This window comes from Phalacrocorax carbo, chromosome 1 (assembly GCF_963921805.1).
Source record: "Phalacrocorax carbo chromosome 1, bPhaCar2.1, whole genome shotgun sequence".
Classification (NCBI taxonomy): domain Eukaryota; kingdom Metazoa; phylum Chordata; class Aves; order Suliformes; family Phalacrocoracidae; genus Phalacrocorax; species Phalacrocorax carbo.
Genome location: NC_087513.1, coordinates 147,445,861 through 147,471,296, shown reverse-complemented (window position 1 = coordinate 147,471,296; position 25,436 = coordinate 147,445,861). Strand labels below are relative to the sequence as shown.

General features: G+C 43.2%; 1 protein-coding gene across 9 annotated transcripts in view; it reads right to left on the bottom strand.

Moving 5' to 3' along the window:
* Positions 1 to 1,714: 1,714 nt before the first annotated feature.
* The window catches only part of MAP4K4 (mitogen-activated protein kinase kinase kinase kinase 4), a 164,607-nt gene continuing 140,885 nt past the window's right edge, over positions 1,715 to 25,436 (bottom strand). For 8 of the 9 annotated variants that reach the window (XM_064439177.1, XM_064439160.1, XM_064439197.1 and 5 more), the window contains 9 exons: positions 22,898 to 23,015; positions 22,459 to 22,629; positions 18,267 to 18,410; positions 12,804 to 12,938; positions 9,763 to 9,863; positions 8,849 to 8,998; positions 7,922 to 8,081; positions 5,696 to 5,835; positions 1,715 to 4,939 (listed from right to left, as the gene is read on the bottom strand). In XM_064439177.1, coding sequence (XP_064295247.1) covers positions 4,856 to 4,939; positions 5,696 to 5,835; positions 7,922 to 8,081; positions 8,849 to 8,998; positions 9,763 to 9,863; positions 12,804 to 12,938; positions 18,267 to 18,410; positions 22,459 to 22,629; positions 22,898 to 23,015 — 1,203 coding nt within the window. In that variant the 3' untranslated portion in view covers positions 1,715 to 4,855. The remainder of the gene's footprint in view (positions 4,940 to 5,695; positions 5,836 to 7,921; positions 8,082 to 8,848; positions 8,999 to 9,762; positions 9,864 to 12,803; positions 12,939 to 18,266; positions 18,411 to 22,458; positions 22,630 to 22,897; positions 23,016 to 25,436) is intronic. The other variant, XM_064439168.1, reaches the window with a different exon arrangement.

Sequence of the window (25,436 nt, the reverse complement as noted above, 5' to 3'; positions counted from 1 at the left end):
CTGTCAGCAAATTTGCTGCCTTGAAGCACCCTGATAGAGCCGAGGCCCACGTTGAATGCACGGTGCTGAGTCCCCCCTCTGCCATACGCTCTTTTCTTGCATTCGGAGTTGTTTCCCCAACAACTTCAGTTCTTGTTAGCAATATTACAGTCTTCATCCCAGACCACAGTATAGGTAAAAGCCGAAGCATTCACAAGCTCTTCGCACAAGAGGCAGCAGCCCACAAAACTAGACTTTCCCCCTTTCATATAAGGTCCTATACTATCCTAATGCTCTAGCATATGCATTTCAGCAAAGCTACCCCCCGAAGAGCAGGGGTTGCTCTTTGCAGCTTTTCTTAATTTGCAGGTTTTTGACTTCAATCTCCTGGGCAAGTGTTCTGTACTTTTCACTACTAATATTTAACTTGCATATTTAAAAGCTTTTTTTTTTAAAAAAAACTTGTTTCAAATGCTCCTTTTGGTGTCAGATAATTTCTTCCTCTGGTTTGACTACTACAGTTATTAAGTTTTGAAGATGCACATGTTCTTTTGCTGCGTAGTTTTTTCTCTTCTGCCCTGCGTACATCCCTCCCCTCCCTCCTGTAAATCACTGCAGTTGTGTCTTTCTTCATAGGAGCGTGAGGGTTTTGCACGTTCTCTATTGCCTGTGCCAGCGCCCACCGTGAAGCTCACACCTGGGGTTGCTGCTTTCAGTTACTTACTGTAATGAGCAACATCTCATATCTGTCTTCATGACCAGCTAAAGTGCTCAACTATGCTAAGTATGTTTAACTTAGGGAAGTCTTCAACAGGCCAAGAATGACTGAAGAAAACCAGCAGCTCCAGAGCAGCAACTGGAACGGAGCTGGCAGGAGCCTGACTGGCAGTTGGCTGGTCCTGCTGGTATTTTAAGCTTGGTCAGTATCTACGCTTGCAGAGGCGGAAAAGCTGAGGGGCTTGAGGATTTCAGATACCTTTGTCCATAGGAAGCAAGTGAAACGCTGAAATATTTTTCAACTTACACCACATCCCTTGCCTTCTGCAGATGCAAATGCAAGGAAAGGCAGACGCCCGGGAACACAGACTTCCTCCTCTCACAGAGACCAGCCCAGTTGGAAGGAAACATCTACGGCTTATCTCCACTTCAGAAAACAGACACAGCCCATGGTGGAAAAACACGGGCAAAGGCCAATAAGAACCCCGGGGGCGCAAACAGCAGCTTTACATCAAACGTTTTCCATACTCACAGCTCAAGGCCTTGGAAAGCCTTGAGCTTTTTGGACCCACGCTTTTATGCCGTGCAAGAATCTAGCTCAGGATTCCTGTCCATCATACTTTCTCGGCAATAAGTAATGCCAGCTCGCAAAAATCACGTGCCTGAAAGCGGTGCACAGTGAGAGGGCACATTCACAATGCACCCGGGCTCTTTTGTGCAACTTCTTTCTGAACCACGGGGCACTCGCTAATGCTTCTAAGCTTTTCACTCTTTATTTTTTAAAGGAAAATTGTAATTCTCAAAAGAGCAACTGCACCAGGAGATAGGGCTTTAAGGAAAGGAAAAAAAAAAAAAAACACACAACAAAAAACCCTCCAAAGCCCACGTTTATTGTCAAAGTCTCTAAAATGATGAGATTTGACAATAAGGCATTTGTTCTTACGAACACATGCAACTAAGGCGACATGCAGCTTGATTTCTGCAGCCAGTAGATATTCAAAATACTTTCCACATACAATAGGTGTCAATTTGACTTTTATTTAAGGAAAAATGGGGAAAAAACAGTAATTTCCATAATACACAGAAGACAAGTTAGATAGCACTGCAAAAAAAAGGCTGAGTGTTTTACTTGTCACCAGTCTGCTTTGCAGCTCTACGATTAGTAATTTTAATGCAGTTTGTCATTTTGTATTATTGTTTAGCATCTTTATAATCAGCAGAGTCTGGGGTTATAAATCACAAAAAGTGTACTACTACTACTATGAAAAACTAAAAAACCCACAAAAATCACTTTCAAATAAACCATAAATATGTGATGCACATTAGTGTAACAAAACCATTTTTGTAAACATTTTCTCCAACATAACATGTGCATAAGATAAAAAATAAAAACACTGCAGTCATACAAGTTAGGGTTACTTTGACTTAAAGATACAGAAAATTATTACTTATTAAAGCTTAAAACTAAACCTAGGAGCTTTTCTTTTCTTCTTTGCTTACAAAAGCACTGTTTGAAGAGTTCGATGTTGGTATATGTAGTGGTTTTGTAATACTGTTTTTACCTTGCCGTGCTGGCACTTCTGTGGAGGCAAGAAGCCGCCAGCAGGCAGCCCCACCGAGGGAAGGAGATTTCCCCCTCCCCGGAGCCTCAAAACTTCAACAGCATGTATCCGTGACTTGGGCATCCCTACAGTACTGGAGCATCTTCCTCTAGGTGAATAGCATCAGCTTTCAAGGACTAGATTAATTTTTGACCACATAGCGCTGGAAGATTTAAATCACGCAGACTGACATTCGATTGAATCAGCTTCGGCAAACTACACTACAGGGCAGCTGTGTGATTACACCCACATCTACCATCACGTTGCGTTTCCGAGTCCCCTTTAGTTCATTATAGTACAAAAGGTTGATCGTTCTTCTGGCTGACCACACTGGGCCTGAAAAGAACACATCCTTCACCTTCAACGCTATCCGAAAGTCATACAATTAAAAAAAAATAGTTCTAGGTACTCCTCCGCCAGCAAATGTAAGGCTTTCTTGAGTTTTTATTCTTTTGGGGGGCGTGTGGGGTGTGTGTGCACGTGCGCGCGCTGGCGGTACGCATTTACTGCTCGCTTTTCAACCATCTACGATGCTCAAAGGAGAGTCTTCAGCAGCAACGCTGATTGGGGTTGAAGGATTTACAGCAGTCAGATTTGACACCAAAAGCAGGGTCTGTCGAGTCTGAGCTTTGCACACTCGGTGCTCTTGGCTCTTACTTGATTGTGTGACCAGTCGCTCGAGCCATCAGCTTGACTGAATTGAAGAATACGTGTTTGAAAAGCCCTACCTGTCATGCCATGAAGGAAAGTTAACCGCAGCAGAAGACAAAGCCCATGAAACACTGAGAGCCTGTTCACTGAATGAACAGCTTAAGGCAGCTGTCAACAAAGTACCCCATCAAAGGAATTAAAAAAAAAAAAAAAAGTGAAAACAAAAAGGAAAATGGCTGAATCATGACACTGCGCATTATTACAACACCAACGGATTATTATACACTCAAGGTTTCTCAAGTAATGAACATGTAGCCATTAAACAAATTATTACTCTCAAGACATTTATTACAAATGTCAGAACTTATTCATAAAATAAAACTGACTTAAAAAAAAAAAAAAGGAAGAAAAAAAGCCAGAGCTGGGATCTTACATCTAAACACAAGTATACGCTGTTTTTATGAATAAGCAGTATTAACTACATTCTTAAAAGAGTTTTAGTGCATTGCATTCTTAAAAAAGAAAAACATCACCGCCCCAAAATGGTTCCTACAACATTTAACAGTTTATAGAACTAGCCTAGTTATTTTTACCTGCCTGTTACTAAGCCCACATGTTAGAATAGTAAAACCTCTGGTTTAGGCTAAATTCAGACTTCTGTTAAAGATGAAACTGGTTTAAAAAAACGCTTGCTTTACCAAATTTTGTAAGCAAATTACATTAATCAGTGTCTCACTGCCATACCGCTACCACTAGTGCCCCAACGGACCACTCTCTCCTCCTGCTGAAACTTGCTACACAATAACAGTCAGAAACCTTTCAATCTGGTAGTTTTGGTATTAAGATTAAATTAGACATTAATGGTTTTCATCTAAAAATGTATAAACTAAACCACCTCTTTTATTTTATGCATTAAAAACAATGAGGTAGGCACAAAAAATAAACATATGTAGTTTGGATTTTATTTCTCTCTTTTTTTTTTTTTCTTTTTAAGTTCTGCGAGTGCAGACTGTGGTAAAACTGCTGTTGCACTTCTAGGTTTAAACAAAAATTAAACCTTTAACTGAGGCAGTGCTAATACTGTGACATAACCAAGTTCTGGCCTAACACAGAATCATTATAGAAAATGAAATCTTTTTTCTTTTTTTTCCTTTTTTCTTTTTTTTTTCCTTTTTTTTCCTTTTTTATCATCTGCACATGTTTCAGGCAATACCTGGTACACAGAAAATTACTAAAGTTATTGGCCAGGCCAAAATAAAACTGCAGAAACAAATAAAACCAAGAATTCCACCCCGAGCCCCTTCCCACCCTCCCTGTCCCCAAAAAGAAGTTATCCTAGTCACTGTGTCTTTCACATTTTATAAATATTAACTTCTTAAAACCTCCACCTTCCTCTTTGTCCACATATTGTCACATTACAAAAAAAGAAATGTCAATTAAATACATTGTTAACATTACTAGACTAGATCTGCCCTCTGTTTCAGCCAGTCTGACTCTCTACACCACTTATCACCTTCTCTTGCCTGCCTCCTGTCTTCTCAACAGCATGCTCATGGCAAGTCTGGGTTTTTTTGCCTTTTTCTCCGCCTCTCTGTTTTACCACTAACAGACAGAGTCCTTCAAAGCCTAGGAATCCTGGAGCTGAAGGGAAAAGAAGACCTGTAGCTTTCTAGCGTGATCCCAAATCTCAACGACATTGTAGCACCTGATGGCAATATCTTTACAGCACCAGCTGCGTCGCAGCCTCAGTTGAAAAACAAAAAGAAACCTAACACCAGTGATGCCTGCACACACATTTACACAGAGTGCTGCATTAGTGCAGGTCTGTACTCCAGTTGAAAATAATTCCGAGTTATGAAGATCTCAGACTCTGGATGTCAGCAATTCCTCGCCAAATCCCACCGCTTCTACCAGCTCAGAAGAGAAGTCCTGCCAAGGGTCATGAAATAGACTTGACTGCTTCCACCCGACCGTACGGAGGCAAAGAAAACCTGTGAAAAGAGATCGGTAAATTCAACAGGGAGGACAGAGGCTCTAATCTGCCTTTACTGCTCCTGACATTTATAGTGTAATTGCAGTGCCGTGCTGGATCTGGCAGGGACGGAGTTGACTTTCTTCATAGCAGCCTGTAGAGTGCTGGGCTTTGCATTTGTGGCTTAACAGTGTTGTTAACACACCAGAGTTTTGGCTACTGCTGAACAACGCTTGCACAGCATCAAGGCTTTCTCTCCAGCCCACTTGCCCCTCAAAGGCCACTGGGCCAGGGACGGACAAGAGTCTGGGAGGGGACAATGCTGGGACAGATGACCCAAACCAGCCAAAGGGATATCCCATAACATGTAACATCATGCTCAGCAATAAAAGCTCAGGGAAAGGGAGAGGACGGGGTGGGGGACGGGGACATTGTGGTGACGAACATTTGTCTTCACAAGAAAGGGTTACGTGTGCTGAACCACTGCCTCCCAAGAAGTGGCAGGACATCTGCCTGCCAACGGGAGGGCGTGAATGAACTCCTCATTTTGCCTGGTTTGCATGTGCAGCTTTGGCTGCCCGTATTGAACCGTCTTTATCGTGATCCATGAGTCCTTTTGCCTTCCTTCTATTTTATCCCCACCCCACAAGAAACGGGAGTGAGAGAGAGGCTGGGTGGGTGTTTGGCTGCTGGTCAAGGTCAACCCACCAGAAGTACCCAGTTAAAGTACACGTTTACCATCTTGGCGAGAAAATAGCGGGGGGATGAGTTATACCTTGTCATTGCGCTCACATAAGAACTTGAGTCTTTGTGCCCTTTTGTGCATGAACACACCATCCAAGTGTCCAGTTTCCACCGATCGTATTTCAATAGCTTTTTCTCCCCAGCCCATAATCTGGTTGGATCGGATGTACGCTTTGGAAAGAAAACACAGCACACAGACCATTAGGACAGGTAGAGAGCAACGTGGAGGAACTGAAAAAGCAGAGGAATATACTGACACGTTCTAGTTAAAAATGACCTGCATGTACTTATTATAACCACACACATGTTCAGAGTGCTATTTCTGTCCTCAACATCTTCACAATGCCTAAAAATACCTTTTTTTTTTATTTCCCCATGGGTTTTCCACATTAGTAATATATGTCTTGCCCAAGCATTCATGACACAATGGGAACCTTCCAACCTTCCGCTAAATGGAAGGAACATTGAGTTTTTACACAGGCTTCTTCTTCCAAGTTTGGCAAAGAGACAGGCTAATTAGGTGTTGGCAAGGAGAAAGCAGAACCCAAGGTTTAAACAGACTAAACCCATCCAATCCAGTATGTCCCCAGTACCAGCTCTGTGTCTTACAGTGTTATTTTCCCTCCTTGAAGGAGTTTGTCAGCAAAAACAGAGAAAGGGGAGAGGGAAAGGAAAAACTTAAAAAAAAAAAAAAAAAAGCGCTAGCTTCCTTTAATAGGAGCAATACTTCAAGAACCTGCTCTCCTTCTTGAGAAAGCCAATTGGTCTCAAAAGTACACTGTATATCTTAAGAGGTTCACATTAAGCTCTCCAAGTAGAAATACTATTATTTGTCACACCGCTTTCCTCTGTGCACAAATAAAGCAAAAAATCAAGCATTTTTCCTTAAGGGTGTCACTGGGGAAAACAGATTAGTAGTAGCATGAGGAAAAAAATCTGTTCTTGATAGCAGTTTAAAAAAAGAATACCAACAACAAAAACAAAAAAAAATAAAGGAGAAAGTCACCAGCATTATGAAAAGGTATATTCAAAAAGCAATTTGATGGATAGTCTTAGGAACGCTGCCAAGAACAGCATATGGGAACTTAATGAAGAATAAGCTGTTGCCTCTGACTTGCATGCATACTTAACAGAAAAATACAAAGAAGAACAATAGCTTTTAGCAAGCAAAATTAAAAAGTATTTAATTTTGTAGTGCTTCCATTTTATAGACTTTTTCTCATATAAATTTTCAGTGAAATTAAATCAAATTACCTACGACAGTGTAATGCACACCTGTAACATTGCCCATACCATCATGTTGGAAATGTACTCGTTTTCAAATGTGTCACTAGTGGTAACTGGGCCAAATAGCTTCCAAAATTGTCAGATGAGATATTCAGATGGTGTTGGCTGCCTCAGCGCCATTTACTTCACAGGCACTCCAGTCCCCAACAGCTCTGCAACTTGCCAGCTGATAAATGCTGCTTCCGTTTAGATCTAGTCAAGAGTCAGTCACCACAGGATGGACATGCTGTGCATGAAACTTCTTTAGATTTCCTTCCCCATTATTGTTTGTGTTGCTTGAACAGCTATCAGCAGTCGTCTCCCAATACATGCATCCATTCCAAAGCACGTAAAACTCAATGTGCTTGCCTCCCAAAGGGAGGGTGTGACCGCAGCCCATGCTACGCTCAGCATCAAAATACAACAGCACAGGCAGTAAGAGGGATCCTGGTGCGTTCTTGTGTCTGTAACAAATCTGTGCCCGTTTTATGACACTCACTGCTCCCAATCTCAAGACTTCCTTATTTTGAACTGGAGAGATTTGGGAGAATTAACATGCTAGGATAGATGAGCAATCTGTGGGTGAATTCAAGTAAACACTTCAAATCCAAGATACAGCCATTATCGACATAGAATTACCTATAATAATATCTTACCCATCTGCCACCTTACATGACTTTATACTGAAAGGTTTCTACAACTTTGTGGCTGTCCAGCAAAAAGTCTGTAGCTGCCACTGAGGCCCTGCTGTTTATTAAATGTTTTTCATTCCTGAATTTCACAACTTGCTTGTTTGGATTTTATTCTTAAAAACTCAATAGAAAACAGATCCATATGATTACTCTCCACTTTGTGCGGCTGTTTCCCAGGAATACTACAGCATCGCTGCTTCTGAATCTGAAGTCAAACCTGATGCACCTTCCTTCTGCCCGCATGCACACATTCACGCTCCATAACGGCACATTGTATTTGACTCTGCCCAAGCACTCACCAACTGAAGTTGGCATTTCTCCCCACTGCAGAACCACATCCTTGGTGATCCTTCCGTACGTGTTGACATAAACTCCTTCATCCTCATAGCAGACCAGTAGTTCCATCCCATCCGTGTTTGGGAGAATGATGATTGCGTGAGGTTGGATACTGCTCTGGATCTACAGAGATGGAAGAGAAGAGGAAGCCTTTTGTTTTAATGCCACAAAGCCTGCACTGGGAGAAAGTGTGGGCTGGCTTTTTATTTTGGCTGACAGCACATTGGGGATTCACTCACTTCAGAAGCGCTAGCTCTGCTCTCCCCAAGCTAGACACCCTACGCAGCAGAGACCTGGAAACCTCTGAGGCCCAAACCCTCCCATCTCACGGCAGACATCTAAAACCAGGAGTACCCATTCCTTTCCATGGGCAGAAAGGTAGCCTGGGGCAAGCAGCCCAGATGCAGACCTCAGACCTCTGCACTGTAGTGAATAGTGCTTGGGGAGGTGCATCACATGCTGCAGGCCCATCTGAAACCTCTGTGTACAAGGAACAACCGGAAACTTTGGTAGCTAAGGCCACCTGGCCTTTGCCAACAGTGGGCTGACATGTCATTTTTGTACTGCCATCTTCCCTGCAGACTCTGCTGGGCATTTGCAACGCACTCGGCCATTTAACTGCTACCCCAGAAACTGTCATGTTTGCCCACATCAGATCTGAGTGGGCAGCTCCCAACCATGGAGACATTCTGACCATGAGGAGAGGAGACAGAGTGAGGCACAAGCCCCTACTCACAGGTGGCCGCATCTGCTTGGACATCCTCCACCCAATTTACCGCTGCTAGCATCTGGCAGCGATCCACAGAGCAGCCTGACACATTGGTCATCTGAGGAAAGGAAGAGGGGGAAAAACCAGAAAGAAAAAACCCAACCCCAGCAGCAGCCCTTACATGTGTTGGTAGATAAATATCATAGACCGATCCTGAATCCACATCAACGGCATGGAAGCCAGCGCAGGAGCCATAGATCACTTTTAGTCTCTGACCCTCTTCTACGGTTAGATCCACCAGCAATGGCTTATGTACCAATTCTCCAAATGACTGTAAGACAACCATGAGTGAGATTTACCTTTCTGCTTAGAACCACAGTTGGTTTTATAAAAACATTGTTTATAAAAACAACATGTGCTCTAATGCACATATTATGGGTTTATCCCTCCCACATCCCTCTGGCCACCATCCACCAGACCACAGAGGCTAACATGTCTCTCATGGACAAGGGCAGATCACTCTGCAACCTGTTGCATTTCAGTCACATATTGTAAGCTATTTTCTGTGGGGTTTACTTCAGTTGGTCTGTTTGGTTTTTAGTAAGAATTGTTTTCCCCAAAGTTCAGGGCAGTTTGACACTCCCATAGCAATAACTTCAATCTGCACAACCGACAGTAACTGACTGTTCGCATATCAGCCTGGTAATCATACCAAGCCAGCTAACTTCATTCATGCTGCATTCAAAAAAAATAACGATGACAAGTTTCACTTAATGACTTGGTCTGCTCAGATGAAGTCATTTAGACTCAGTTCACTTCTCTCTGCCTCATGTTGTATTTATAGAGATGAAACAAACAGTTGTGATATTGTCTCATTTTGATTATTAGTTTACGCTCAGTTACAATTTAGAACTTTAAGTGTAGTGCCTCTTAGAGCTTAAAAATCTCTTCAATTAAAATGTAATACAAAGTTCATGGCAGATCGACCAAACAACTTGTAAGATGGCTATGATAAAATGTCAGAGCATTTTTGTAAAAGGGGTAACTGCAAGTGGTTATATGAAAGTCCTACATACAGCTGAAATATACTGTTACCTTAAAGGCCATAAATTTATGGTATGGCTTTGGTGCCCATGCATAGACTTCCACAGAACTCTTCAATGCAATTACCAAGAACTTGATTCTTTCATATTTTACTGAAATTAAAACAAACAAAAAAGAATTCAGCAGTAATTCCAAAGTCATTCCAGTTATTTCAAGAAAGCAGAAAATGATAATATTTCTCTATGCTTACATAGATTTGGAGGTTTCTAGGAACGCTGTATTTTAGGATTGCTAATTCTATGTAGTTAAGCATTTTGGTGCATTTATGCACAAAAATAATTACTCTTATCGGTAACCGAACCCATCACCATGTTTTGAATTACCTAGTTGGTATACACTTATTTACACTTCTTTTTTCTCCACATCAGACAGTGCTTACTCATCAAGACAAGAAAGCTGGTTTTCAGACAGGGACATTTCCAATAAAATAAGCCTATGACTGTGGCAGAGCGTATTGGCAGTTCCAGTCACAGCACTGACAGCAGTATTTAGAGCTGATGGCAAATGGCCGATGGGAAAGGAGGAAAAAAGGGAACTGAAATATAAAGTTAAGAAACAAGTCCATTTCAAAAGCAAATGGGAAGTTTGCTAGTGGAGCACTTTTCTTTGTCCCTAAAGCCTGCGATAACTAATTTGAAAAAAAAAATCCAAAGACTTTATCAGAAATAAGGTGTCATGACATAGCCGATCCACAAATTCTCAAATATATGTCTGTTCCCATGTTCAAACAGCTGGCTAAATTAACCATCAAAAAAAGCCCTGTTCACTACTTCCGTTTTCAGGAGGGAACTGATAAAGTCCAGAAATGGCTATTCAAGAAATGTTGCTGGATCTGCACTTCCATCTGGATTGGGGAAGCAACAGGTCACAGAGACTTCCAAATGTTGAGCTTTGTAAACCTCCTTCCAGCGTTCTTTTTGGGGAAGAAGGGAGAAAAAAAATCATTATCATTTGGATGACATCAAGAAACACCGGGAGGTTTCTGCCTCTTTACCCCAAGTTTTAGGGGAATATGACACTTTTCCAAATCACTGAGTAATTCTGTGCACCTTCACCTTCTGCCATTATGTCTCCCAAGCAAAACTGATTTTGAACGATGGCAGGAGTGAAAATCTTGTGAGAACAACATTTCTTTAATAAATACTATTTTAATGACTTTTAGATATCTTACTGCTGTACAGGCCTGCAGCTGCTGTCTCTTGGTAGGTAACAGGGAGACAAAGCAACTACTTGCTCCTTGTTTACTCTGCAGGGAAGAAAGACTACTGTACTCTAAGTGTTAAAGGACTTGACAATTTTTCAACAGACAAAAAAAAAAGTCTCTCAACCTCCACAGCTGTACTGACTGAAAAAACAGAGCTTTTGTTCAGTCTTGTCTAGCTTACAAGATTTCTTGGAATTTTTTCTCGGGGAAGAGGGGGTTGTTGAACAAAACCACCTTATCTGTGAAAGGAAACCTTTGATAATCCTTACTCTTTGCTCTGGGTGCTATCTGGGAATTCACCCAAATCTTAAGTTTCAAAAGAGCAATTTATCATTCAGAGGAGCCAGAAATTGCCTGAAGCAACCGAGATCCACAAATACCACTTCACCCTGATGTCCAAGATCCCTGTTGCATCAAAGAGACAAGGAAGTGATCGCTGCCAGCTGCCTCGGTGGCAGCCTCCAGACTGGGAGCCCTACTACTGGCAGAGCTCATCCTTCTTGGGAACTGAAGCGCAGCTGTCAAAGAGGCCTCTCACTACCTGAAGAAGTCATCTATGGTTCAGAGGGAAGTTCAGTGCCAGGCTGCAGCCCAGGGTAACAAACCCCTCTTCATCTGGAAGAGAATGCTCTTTGTTTCACACGCTTCCCTGCTGGAAAGCCTCCTTTCAATAGCTGTTAATGTATTGTTAACAGGCCACTTCATTATGCTGCTGACACCCTGGGGTATGATACCAGAGAAATACATTATTAATTGGTTTGAGGGTCAAACTCCTGGTTCAGCAGTCATTTACTGCCATCCTGATTACGCCCCACTAGCAGGTTTTTCCAAGAGCACACACGTGACAGGGGGAGACTGAGCTCAGTCCAACTGCTGCTGTTCCACATTGACTGACAGAGCTGGAAAGGAACCGAGCTGTCTTTTAGGAGAAAACCAAATCAAAGGCAACATCCAGGGCCCATTAAGATGTATCATGAGACTGACACAGGAGAAAGAGCTCTTGGTTCATATCCCCACCTGCAGGGCAGCGCGCTCACTGCATACTCTGCTGACAGTGAATGCTACATGTCTTTCACTAGTTTTCGTGAAAGTTTCTATGCCAAATCCACTGAAATGACTTAAAACCACTCAAAGGCACCTGCCTAGTGAAAACACACTTCATCCCATAAGTGTACTGCAGTCGACCTAAGACAGCACTAGAAATTTTCATGAGCTAAGGGGAATCAATGAATCATCTTGAAGTTAAACATATGCTTCTGTTCCCAGATGCCTCTCCAAAGCTCATGCACTAGCTGGGCTTGCTTTCTCCTCCCACTCTCTTTTCTTTTCCTTTCCTTTCCTTCCCCCCCCCCCCCCCCCCCCAAGTTTTTAAGGTCTGCATTAAAGAGGAGACTTTTTTTCATTCCATTCTAGTATGTGATTTCACCATGGTAAATCAGGGAAACCTGTCAGTGAAGAGAACAGCTGCTGTTTGACAAGAGTCCCTCTGTTACCAAAAGGGTCTAACAGAGGTGGCAAAACGTTACCAGCCCTCATTGTCCATATTAGCACTCTCCTGGAAGCTGCATCCACCACGAGAAGGAGATAGATGGGGATTTGTACCCACTCTGGTTCACAGCCCAGCATCCCACCACAAAACCTTTCACATATTCAGTTTAACCCAGTAAATTGCCACCTATTCTGGTGCCTTGCCAGAAAAGTTCACCCTGAGGGATAGGGAAGACAGCTAGATATAAAACCAAATCTTAAGCCGAGCAGCTACACACACTGCAGTTCCCTTTTCAGATGGTTTTATCCCAACAATTTGATTACTGCATTTGCTACTCACCAACTTTATAGTGCACACAGCCTTCCAAGTCGCCCACCGTTGTCCAGCCCTGTTTCTTTTCTACTTCAGGATCATTGTGAAGGATTTTATTTCTTAACCAGGACAAATAGTAGACTCGCAACTTGTTCTTCTTACCTGGCCACAAAATGAAAAAGATTGCTTTGTCTCCATATGAAGGTAAGCGCAAAGAAACCGTGCCCAAGCAAACAGAAAGCCCCAAAGAGCAAACCAAAATTACAACGAAGGAGAAACTGCTGCAACCACAGCAGTGTTTACAACCACAACAGCTATACTCCAGACTCCACCCAATTACACACTTTCCCGATAATCAATGACAGAAACGCGTGGTACTACCACATGAACATAAAATGACAAACTCAAGAGAAAGTTGTCTGGTTCTTGGGATGCAAACAACTTTTATTAGAAAAGGGTTATACTCCCACAACAAATGCACCAGAGAGTCATGCACCAGGATGAAAAAAAGAATTAAAAATATATATATATATGTATAGCTGAGTCGGAACGGCTCTTTTTTGTGCAACACTGTAGGACAGCAGCAGGCTAGAATGTGAGGCCCGAAATTATCTATAAAGCTATCAGAAGAGAGTAGGACTGGTTTGAAAGGAGGAAGCAAAAGTAAAGGAGGATATGGTAATTAAAAGTATTTTACAAATTCTTCCCAGTTAGTGACCAGGACATTTTCATCCCTTACATCATTCTTGGAGACACAAACTGGACAAGTTTTATTAAGATTGTTCATTATTGCCCTGGTGGAAAAGCACACCAAACAACAGCACTCAACAACCGTACTACTGAACCACTTTATACCAGTTCTGTTGCAAGGAAAAATGTACAATATCTGAAATAGCAGTGAGAGAATTTCGCACGGCCCATGCAAAGTTCATCTGCTTGCTAAAAGCTGATGACTGCTTTGTCAGCAGCCCTTCCCTTGTGCTGCAAGGGGTGTAATACTTATCAGGCTCCACACAGAAGCTGGAGGAGGTGTTTCTTCTCCACAGGTGAGAGAATCTGCTTGCCCAGGCTGCCCTATCTTCAACTGACAATGCATCTGCCACGGTCATCAAAACACAGCTTAGACTCTCAATACCAGAAGGCCTTCCTGAATGCAGAGCGAGGTTCATGATAAATTTTATCAGTGATTTTTCAACAACCAACGGCCTGCAAAGCATTTGCTGAACTAGCGAGAAGGTGGCCCTAGTGCACATACTCAAAGCTTGCATCCTCCTTCTGCCAGCTGCTTTGCTGCCCAAAGCCATTAGGGTCCCACAGATGAAACTGGAGGCAAAGAAGAGAGATTGTCTCTGCTTTGACTAGGAGCCTTATAATAAGGCTCCAAAAGGTCCCTGAACTCAGAAAGGAAACAGGAGATGCTCTCAGGGACCCAACTTGTCAATGGAGTGGCTCCATGCCGGTGCTTCACCAGCCACAATGAGGAAGCTGTGTGACTGTGGGCAGTTTTTCATGGCCCCTGGAGCTGAGAGGAGACAGCTGACCTGTCCTGCAGTCAGTGCTGGGCTGGCCAAGTGACACAGTGCTGTGGAAAGCCACGACCTGTTAAGATGGACCACCTGGCAGCCTGCCAGCCAGATCCAGCTATAGCAGTTAGCTAACATCTTTAATTTGTGTTTTCAGTTTTCATATGCCAGCCAATGGATTAGTTCACCATGGCTGCTCATTTTGGAGATGCGGATAAGCGTACAGCATCAGGGGATACAGGTTATGGCAAGATGCGGAGCCCGAGCATTGAAATCATCCTACTGTGCCCAGCCAACTCTGCCCTGGGGTCCTGGAGCTGGCACAGAGCCCCTACCCTGGTGGCAAGAGATCCCCTAAAGAGCTGGGCTCCTCCAGAAAAGCAGCTGCAAGGGCTGGGGCAGCACATGGGGAAGCACAGCTTGCAAACAGGCTGCTCCATGGGCTCGAGCGCCACAAGTCTTTCTGTTATGAAGACACACAGCCTAAAAGATCTTTTTATGATTACTTGGACGGGGAAGGGCAGGAGAAAAAGAGGAGGCAGTTTCAAAGTGAAAAATTTGTTCACTGAGCTTAAATTTGAAGTGGAATTGGAGATCCATTTTCAAATACGGGACCTGCTATTTAATTTTAAAAGCCTTTCTGCTCTGATGGCACCAAATGAAACGTGAAGTAACATTGCACTGTCCTTTGTTTATCCCTACTACAAATGTGACAGCAGATCTGGCAGTAAATGAGAACCCTGATTTATTGCCTGACTTCACATTTATTAAGCCAAGTTTCATAAAGCAATAAAGCCCCGCCACTGCCATAGCCCTGTAATATTTGGGAAAGGGACCAGAGCAGGAAACAGTATTCCCAGAAGTCCCGCAGCTGGCCAAGGAAAGGTCCTCCCATAAAAATACTGCAAACGATACTTAGAAACACTCAAATAGGGAACACAATCCAGACCAGAAGGCACTGCAGTTCTGGGCGTGGAAGAGCTCAGAGGGCACAGGAGACCTGAAGGTCAGTACAAGGCATCAAATGTTTTTAAAACCATCACAAGTCCCTGTGCACTGGGAGACAAATTCTCCCTCAGATATTTTCATGGCTTTAGCTTCCCCAGTAGCTTAGTCAAACTTGAAGACTCAGAACAAACAGTACACATGGGAATTTCCCAGCACGTGGCTAATGTTTTTTTTTTATTTCTGGTTCACATGATGTGCACCAGGGTATTTCTCTCCAAACAGAAACATTTTTCAGAACAACAGAGGAATATCTCAAGTGTGTTCCCATTGTGCTTTAGTGTCTAGACCACAAGGAAAGTCACAGGACAGGAAATTCCTCTGCCTTTTAGCAGCCTGATATGAAAAGAACAGGACCTTGTTATGGCCGTGAAATAAGAAAGCAAACTCTGCTCCAGCCATCACAAAAACTGAACAGCCAGTGACTTCTATGAGAGCTCCCTGCTCTGGTTCTCCCATTGATGCCGTTTCAAATGCAAAGTCTTTTTTCCTACATTGAGTTTTTGTTTTTATTGTCGCTATGGTTTTTAATTATTAAGCAGGCAGATCCCAACCAGTTCTTCTACTCTGTCATCCCTTCCTACCTTCCCAAGTGCCACCATCAGCCCGTTGGGCTGGCAAAACCCTCAGGGAGCTACAAGCGGAGCACGTTCTGTATGCACGTCGTTGCTTCCAGCGCTCTTATGACTCTCAACACTGTATCACCTGAGCACTGAAAACTATGGTTTTGCCTCCCAACAGTATGAACTGAAGAACCGATTAACTGCCTGCTTTGGCCTGCCAAGTTTTCTTGCACCAGCTGTAGCAGCTCAGTATCTCAGTATCAAAAACTTTGCTGTCAGCAAGTTTTATATTTGAGATATATATTGGGAGAAGAACTGATTTCAGGTTTCCAGACTCAAAAGAGTGTATATTAAAAGCAATTTTAGGTGACAATCCCCTTGAAATCCTTATGCACTGCAACTTCTTCGCACAGTGTGATGACGCTTTTCAAACCTCACCACCATCAGCACATCACTTCCCAGAAACGCCAAGGGAACGTACGGCTGAGAGCGCCGTAGGAGCTGAACGATGCTCCTAGCAGCAGTAGCAGTCCTGGGACAAAGCTGGGAGGCAGCTTCGTAACCAAGCTGCCAAAACGCACCATTTGCAGAAACAGATCTCTGTGTCAGTGTTCCCAGTTTGCCTGGAGAGGTGGAGCAATTCACTATAAATAGACACTAAGAGAAGTCGAGCACGAGGGTGGCTTAAATTGAGCACTGAAGCACAGAAGGCAGAACAGGAAAGTAAGGGGGGCCTGAGCATAAAAGCATCACGGTTTCACCAAGTGTGCCCCCCCTTCCGTGCCTCTCGGTGGGCAGGGTTGCCTCTTTCCTGCCTTGTACTCCAGTAACCTCCCACAAAATGCATGAGATGGGACAGAGATGAAGGCATAAACCAGCCAAAGATCAGCTGATGCTAACTAACCCTTAAGGGCTAGTGTAGCGTGTCTCCACAGAGGAAGCAATAGTTTTGAAGAAAACGGGATGTGTCAGGGTACTCAGATCATGACTGACAATAAATGTAAATAAACTTAAAACAATTACACACAAGACTGAATCACAGATACTTGTCATCTGTGTAGGATATGCTTCAAACCAACAGATTTTACACAAGTTGGCTTATGAAATATTTTTGTTTATAAGGTCTACTATAGCATAAACTCTATCAAATAGTGCTTTTCAAACAGCTTACATTTCAGTGTACAGTGTTAGACATCAAAAGGACACACAGCAGGTTGTGTTTTTTTAAACCCTCCATGATTCATCTTTTCTTTTTAAAGATTTCACAGCATAGCTGTAGCTGAGAATGCAGCAAGCAACAAGCCAATAAAATGTGTTTTTTGAAGACAAAAATGAAGTCCCGTGTTGACAACACCAGCATGGGCACAGTTCTTTGGACCTGTAGTAGTATAACACCACTAGTGCATTAAATTCTTTAAGTGTGTGTCCTTTTGTACAAGTGTTGGGAGAGCTAGAGAGCTCCTCCAGTGGAGTCAGAGGGGCTCTGGAGCCTCAGCAAAATTTTGGGTGACTCTGAACAACAACACAGGGGCCACTAAGCAAAATCTCACGTAACATCCTCTCTCTGTCACACATGCGCAGCATAGCAAAGGCTGATTTCACAAACTAAAACAAAAGGAAAGGTAAATGGCTGAATGACACCTGTGAATAAAGATTAACTGTGAACCACCACATCAAGTTGCTTAACAGCAGAATAACCTTATGCAATAACTCTCTGGAGCCAGAGAGTCTGGAACCTCAAGTTTCATAAAACACATTTTTCATTGGTGCACACAAAACAAACACAACAATCACCACCACCCTTCATCTCCCGCTGCTTTGCCACCTGCAGTTGCATCCAGTAAGAGACAAGGCCAAAAGCTGCACCGATCTGCCTTCTCACACTGGTAATCCCCACATCATGTACACATTGTACTCCCCTCCCTCAAACACACACACACTTGCTGCACATCACTCTTATTTCCCTACTTTGCCAAGAGCATTTCCCATTCTACAGATTTTAACACAAAAGCCGTCTTTAAACCCAAGTAGCAAATCATGTTTTGGTTATAAAGAAGCCAGGCTGAAAGTAATCATGACAGGGGGAAAGAATGCCATTTTTACAAACTTCACAAAACATTAACTTACAGGTCCCAAACACTGAACAAACAAAGGCGACATTTTCCCCAACCCATGCAGCATTTTTAAAAGCCACGCCACAGGAGGAAGGGCAGGGGGCAAGCAGGCACAGGCCGTTGTTGTTGAAAGTGATTCACTTGCAGAAACCATCTGTAGACTCAGAGAACCCACTGGCTTCAGTCAAGTCAGGACTTCCCCCTCAACACACAGCCTGCCAAGAAAAGCGTTCTGCCATGCCGTGCCAGAAGGGGGAAAAAAATCATGTTGAAAGTTAACTTTACCAGAAATTGTCACCAAGACATTCAGCCCTTCAAGTACATCCATTTGCTGGAATCGTCTTCGATTGATGAGCGGATAAACCTTCCCCTGACCACTTCTGTCTAGCAGCATCAGACCACTTTCAGTGCCCACTAACAAGTTCACTCCTAGAAGAAACAAAAACAGAGATCCAAGTTAGTAGGCAGATTTTCCACATATTCTGATGAAGTGATACTTGATATAGCAACTGTTTTGTTTTGAGCAGGTCTAACCACAGCTGGTTGGGTCTCAGCTGCCTGCAGCCTAAAAGATCTCGTGAAGTAGAGGCTGTCTTCATTACCTGCTCACAGTGACTAGAGACACCAAATTGCAGTGTTCAAGAGAGTGAGACTGGTAGACCATGGAGAGCTTTCTAGAGCACCAGTTCCCAAACAAAAAGGCACACTAATGTTGGAGAAGGGGTGAGGCACAAAGTAGTACCCAAGCTTATGTATTCCGAAGATGTATTAGCTGTTGGTAGGAGGGTTGGTAACAGGATGCTCTTGACAAGGACATGGCAAAAAAGCAGTGGTAGGGGCTTGGTCCCCACTGGGAGAAAGAGATTTTGGTGCAGCCCTCCTGTAAAAGGATAGGCACACGACTGGTCCTCAGCTTCCCAACAATCTTTTCCATCTGAATGTTAAAACTAGAGAAATTACAGTAATCTTGTGTTTCCACAGATTTCTCCTAAAGATCAAGGAAATACAGACGAGAAAAGTCAGTAGGCTAGTTACTTTCTACAAAGGACCACATCTACTGTAACACTTTCCAAGAGTCCACAAAACCTTAGTATTTAAAATCAATTCCAATTTTTTTACTAATAAATATATATATAAGACTAGGTTTTAAAAACCTATCAATATATTATCACTCTTAAATTTCATGACTATTTATTTGCAATGGTGTTTCAGCCTACGACCCCACAAATTGTGCAGAAAGAGGTCATATATGATACAGGGAATGGAAAACAAACCAAATGCATGACTCGCTTTATTAGACTTCTATGTTGCAATCCCAATGTAAAACTTGTCATCCTTAAGCACAATAAAGTAATGAAATAAGAAAAGCGAAACTCACACAAGGTGATCATACTTATATTGTTTAACGGCCTTAATCCCTAATCAGACAATTAATCCCCACATATAACTATACTGGTGCCAGTGGAGGTACCATCCGGGCTGATCCCGTAAAAACCTTTCCTAATGTGGCACGTGGGCCCAAAGCACAGAATCTCTGTCTTGGTGCAGTCTGCAGCTAGAGCAGGGACATGCCTTCTCACAGTATCGAAAAAGGGCATTGCTCACAAGGACGAGGAATGCTACCTAAACAACACCCTGTCTACCAGACACAGGAGCAGTTTGCAAGAAGGAGAGCATGTTCACCCTAACCCAGAGGGTATGAGGTGTCTCCCAAAGGGGACAAGGGTGTTAGAGGGGAGCAGAGCTGCAGCCGGGACGAGGTAATGATGGGGAAGGGGCCTATGCTGCTGATGCTGGGGCACTCTGAAAAGCCTCTGTCCAGATGAGAAAAACAGAAGTAGCCCATAGAGAGGTCAGAAAACATCATGCATCTCAATTTTCCTCTTGCCTTTTCAGTGAGGAAACTTCAGAGATCACAGCAGTCCCCACAAACCACCTCCTCTTTGCTCAGATTTGCTGCTCTGCTACTCCTCCTCTGCCTCCTCCAGGCAGCAGAGCCTGCGGACGCTGGCAGGCACAGAGACCATCGTGGGAGGGGGCACGCACCCCTGCTGGGCTCTCCTTCAGCTACTGACGCCTCCTCTGTTCCTTTCCTGCCCTCCTCCTGCCTCTGCATCCCCCCACATGAGTCTGCATCTGCTAGCTCCCATCCCACAGGCCCTGGGGGCATTTCACATCAACCATCTCCCATACTGGGAGACATCCTCAAACTGGGAACCGGCGGAAGAGAGCAGGGAGAGCAAGACACGGACTGAATCCGGGCTTGGCACAGGCAGCAGCAGCACCAAACCAGCCAAGGAAGAACACAGCAGTCGGTCTCCTTCCTGCAGCTCCAGGACCCATTGACTAAAGCTGTAAGTGCTTCAGCTTCGACACGTATTTTTGTATTTTTTCCAGCATGGATTACAATTCAAAGCAAGCCACAGGCAAACTGCCCCCTCAGGATCCCTTCCCCTCTTTGTGCATCAAGGCTCACTTGCTCCCGCCTCCACCCTCATCTCTTCTTCTGCTGCCTTTGCAGTGCAGTTGTTTCTGCTTCAAGTTTATATGCACACCCGTCCCCAACCCCTTCCCTTAGCTATATGCATTTTGAGATGAAACTAATATGGTGCTATGCTGGCAGCAAGCAGTGGCTGTATTTTAAAATGCAGGCGCTGTCTTCATTCACAGCCAGCAGAGCTCTTCTACCGCCACCCTACAATTAAGCAGTTCTGTTCTTTCAAGCAAATGGAAATGCTTCCTGAAAAAGTACGGGCTCTCGGTGGAGGCTGGGTGTAAAAATCTATGCTACTGCATCCATGTCATTCACAGTGACTTTCACCACTCAGAACTAGAAGAAACAGCATCACAGACTTAATGCAATCAGCAACCTGCCAGATACTAGGACATTACCACTGGTAAAGGCAAAGCAAAAAAAGCTAAGCAAGCCTCCTTCTTTTTGAATAAGAAACATCACCATGAAATGGCTTAATTTGCTTAAGGTAAAGGAAGCTAAACCTTATCAAGAAATAAGCATGTGTACCAGCTTGCATCACCATCAGTTTAGCCCTAAATGTTCAACAAGGAAGTGCTTTGTTAAAGCTGCAAAACACTTCTAGGATTCTACACCTATACTTTAAACTGCCGTAAGTCAGATACGTAGATCAAAGAAATGTAAAACCATTAACACAAATTGCTACTGGCAAAACAAGGCAGATCAGAGAAATTATGAGTCATCTTTACTGATCCCATACGATTTCTCTCTGCCTTCACCCTCTCACAGCCTGGAAGTTTACATTTGCACAAGTCTTCATTTTACCAGAGAATTATTCGTATGAATACATGCAGAAATAGCATTGGGGTAAAAATTCTTACCAGTAAATTCTGGAAATAAAGAAAACAGCAGATAGGAAGATAAGGTGTTGGGAGAGCTATTCAATTGACATGGCTTTGCAGGCAAAAAGGATAGGACAACAGTGCTGTTCTGAGAATCAAGAAATGCTGGAAATAACCCCAAGAGAGAACTAAAGCCTGTGAAAATGTAAACAACAAAAGTGCACTGTGTTACCTATACAGTCATCGCGTGACTTGGGAATGGCCAACTCTCTTCTTCATAGTTTTTTTAAATGACATGCATGTGCATTTACAGTCTGTTAAGTTTAGGGATACTAGATAAATATGTACATAATATACACAAGCATCATCTATTAACATCTAGTTAATGAAAAAATTCAGGTGACCGCATAGATTGTGGCCAAGAAAGAAATGACACAGCAGAGAAAAAGCTTTCACTGGGTGTCACAGCAGTGATTCCACATTGTGGCAAGTAACAGGCACTGCTCTAAGCTTTTCACCAGTGTAGGATCCTGACTAATTGCCTGACACTGACATAAATCATCCCTTGTGACAAGGAGGCCAGACACGCTTGGTCAGCTGACATCCCATACCCAGCTTCCCTCTGCACTAACCACTCTTAACGAAACCAAGCCACAGTCTCACACTGGAAAACATCCCTCTTACCCTTCTCTTTCCCCTCCTCCTTCCTACACAAACTGATGACTGAGGTGGAAAGTAGTCTTATGAAACACATCTTAACCAAGCTCCGCAGCAATGCATTAGCAAAAGGCTCAAGAAGATGATTATTTTTCAAACACGATGCACCCCATGTGCACCAGGTGTACAATGCAAAAACGACCACAAGTTCCCAAACGTTGCAAGAGGTGTATTAATGGGGGCTAGAGAGAAAAAGACAGCCCGATCAGCTGGACGAAGTCTGAACTGTGCATCAGAAGCATATATACAGCAGTGGGAAGTTATATTAAAGCAGAAGCAGAATAATAATAATCAGCTTTTGCAATAAAAAGATGTAAACAAGCGTTGAATAAATGCAGAGAAACAGCTAAGGTTTCAAAGATACGTTCTCAAAGACTGGAAGCCCATACTGGCACGCCTGCACTTCAGAAGTGCAGGAAACTAGGGAGGAACAGGTTTGCATTACCCCATAAGGCAGCACACAGTATCTCAGAATTGAATCTCTTCTTGTATTTCCGGATCTCTGGGGTATCACTCTGTGGCCGTGTATTCGTGGGATTCACATTGACAACTGATCCTTTCCGTGTAGGGTCTTGCCTTATTGCCTCTGATCTCATTGCTTCACTAGAAAATCCTACTGAAAAAAAGAAAAGTAAAGTGCATGTAATAACCCTTAGGTGCTAAATTCTGGCCATATTTTCTTTACACCAAACAGCCCAAATCAGTAACTGAGAATATTGAGCAAGTCTTTCTTTTTGTAAGAAATGTAAATGGAGAAAGAAATAAACTATGCAATCCATTGCAAATCAAATAAAAAGCATGATGGTAACATTCATAAGTACTTTAAAGAGCCACTAAAGTCACTGAACTCTTTTTCAATTGTCATCTTCAGCTACTTTACTTACCCACAGAAGTCACAGTTGTCCCACTAGATGGAGAAATCTGTAGTAATCTGGGGTCTATAAAAGGTGTAAAGGAGGAGGAAGATTTGTGTTTCTGGAGTGTGTTACTAGCGGACTGAGTCTGCAATGTAAATTTCAACTTTATTAATATTAATGACAATAAAAAGCACGGATAACAACAACCAACATTTTAAAGTCACTACAGAATTATGCTACAGAGCCTCCCCGAGCTTTTATACTTCCTTTATAGATACACAACGCACTGCAGGCACCACACCTGAACTAGATACATATGCACACTGCACATGTTACAGCAGAATGTAATTAGCTAAATCATCGTCCCTGTCACCTCAGCTGCTAGCGAAGATTTTTAGGACTGGCCACTACAATCAGGCACAAAGTAAGGGAATGTCTTTTTTTCTTTTTTTTTTTTTTAATCTGCTTAAATGTATGTATACTATCTTATCTGCAAGCTGTCCACTACCTACAACTCTTGAATTTATGAAGCATCTCCTAAAGTGAGCTAGTTTAATAAATTAAGAAGTTTGATTTCTTGGCTTGTGCACCAAAATCAGAATCATCTGGGATCAAGCATTCACTTCTGTGATGGATTGTGTTTCAATGTCCCCTACTGTTTGTTCTCCCTATTTTGTTTAACCTGAGCCTCTTGCCAGAAAGCTGCAGCAGGTTCTTCCACCTTTATTTGACAAAGCAACATATTAAACCTGTATCGAACAAAGGGGCTCATTAGTGTGGAAGGTGTAGCAAATGGTGATATGACGCTATGAGTATGTGGTGGATAAGATCACTGGTGCTTGCTGAGTTATGTGGTCTAAACATGAAAAAACATATAAGAAAGGAAGAAGACAAGTGAAACAATGAAGTGTTAAAAGTGGAAATGGAATGACTTAAAAACCCTTGCCAGTTTAGTATTATAGTGACAACATTGCATACTGAAGCAGAATGGGACAAGTGGGGGAAAAAAAGGTGTGTGTGTGTGTACATATATAGATATATATATATATAAATGGTGTGCATGTGGGTAAGTTATACCAAGCAGTACTGGGTTTTTGCTCAGCTTTATGCAAAGGTAGCTAGAGATACTTCATCAGCAGCAAGCAATCTTCAACCTCTGATCTTTCTAAGTCTCTACTCTCTGCAGAAAAATAGTAATGGGTCTTAGGAGTATATCGCTCCCCTGCGCAGCTCAGTACTAAAAGGCTCCTTTGGCACCAGCCATTGCCACAGCCGCCACTTCCTAAGCTGAGTTGACTGAACCCTGCTATTGCTTAGATCAAAGTCATGAGCAAGCATATCTCTGGATCAATCAACTGATATCTATAACCTACAAGAGTGTGCTTTTAGAAAGATCAAAGACCAATGAAGCATAGCTGAAAATTAAGTATTATGCTAACTGAATTTCTAGGAGGAAACCCTTCCACCCACCCTCCTGCTACGTGGTTCAGAAGCATTTTCATCCTGTGGTAACCACGTATTGCCATCAGCCTACCCAGCTCACCGCAACCTCTCCTTCTCATCACACCACTTGATTGCCTACGTGGCAGGACAGCTCTACCCTGAGAAGCAGTAGCTTCTTTTCACTGAGTTTTGCTCCCCCTGTACCACTCCTGCTTGCATACAGGAAGGGGCTCTCCCCAAGAGCCAGACTGGCCACCCAGCCGGGAGTGGAGCCACCACACCGGGTTCCTCGCTTACTGCTAGGGTTGGTATGGGGTGAACCATGCCCTTTGTTCACATGTGTGCATCTCCTCTGCAGCACGAGGTTACGCACACGTGAAGGACCAGGCTTGTCCACCAGCACTTGGTGAGTAAGGGAAGGCACCGTCCCAGGATCAGCCCAGGGCAGCCAGAGGGAGCTTCCCCCATGGCAAAGCCTTGCTTCTCCACCTGGACAGAACCAGCACTGGTGGAGACCAGTCATCTTTATGCAGCTGCTTTTCAGAGTACACACATACTTGGAAAAAACCCAAAGATTTTCCCCCATTCATTATATTCCAAAACAACGATACCCCAGGCTTTTACAACCCTCCTGGGCAACACCTGATTTGTTCACCCAGCCCACGTGGCAAGCTTTTAAGAGCAAAATCCCTCCACAGCCGCTGCCGCTTCCTCTCCCTCTCCCAAAGGGAGAGTTTCCACAAGCAGCTCCTCATACGTGTGGAGTTACTAGCCCAGCCTTTACTGACAAAGCCAAAATTAACCGCTAATTTTTAAGAGGCACACTGCTTGCAATTAGCCTGCTCCCAGAATAAAACAGAATTAAAAAATAAAAGAGGATTGGCTTGAAAATGCAGTAGTCAAGTTTAGTTTAAAATGAACGCCATGCAATTAATGACTCACTAAGAGGAAGCAAAAATAGTAAACTGGCAAGTTTGGCGTGGGACTGCTCTAGAGTTAAGGGCTTCTTACACAGAACTGAAATGTGTTATTTGCGGGGTGGGAACAAAGGTGACAGAAAAAAAAAAGCAGGGGAGATTGGCTGGAGTTCCTCTGCAAACTAGCTACTAGGCAATGCTGCTAT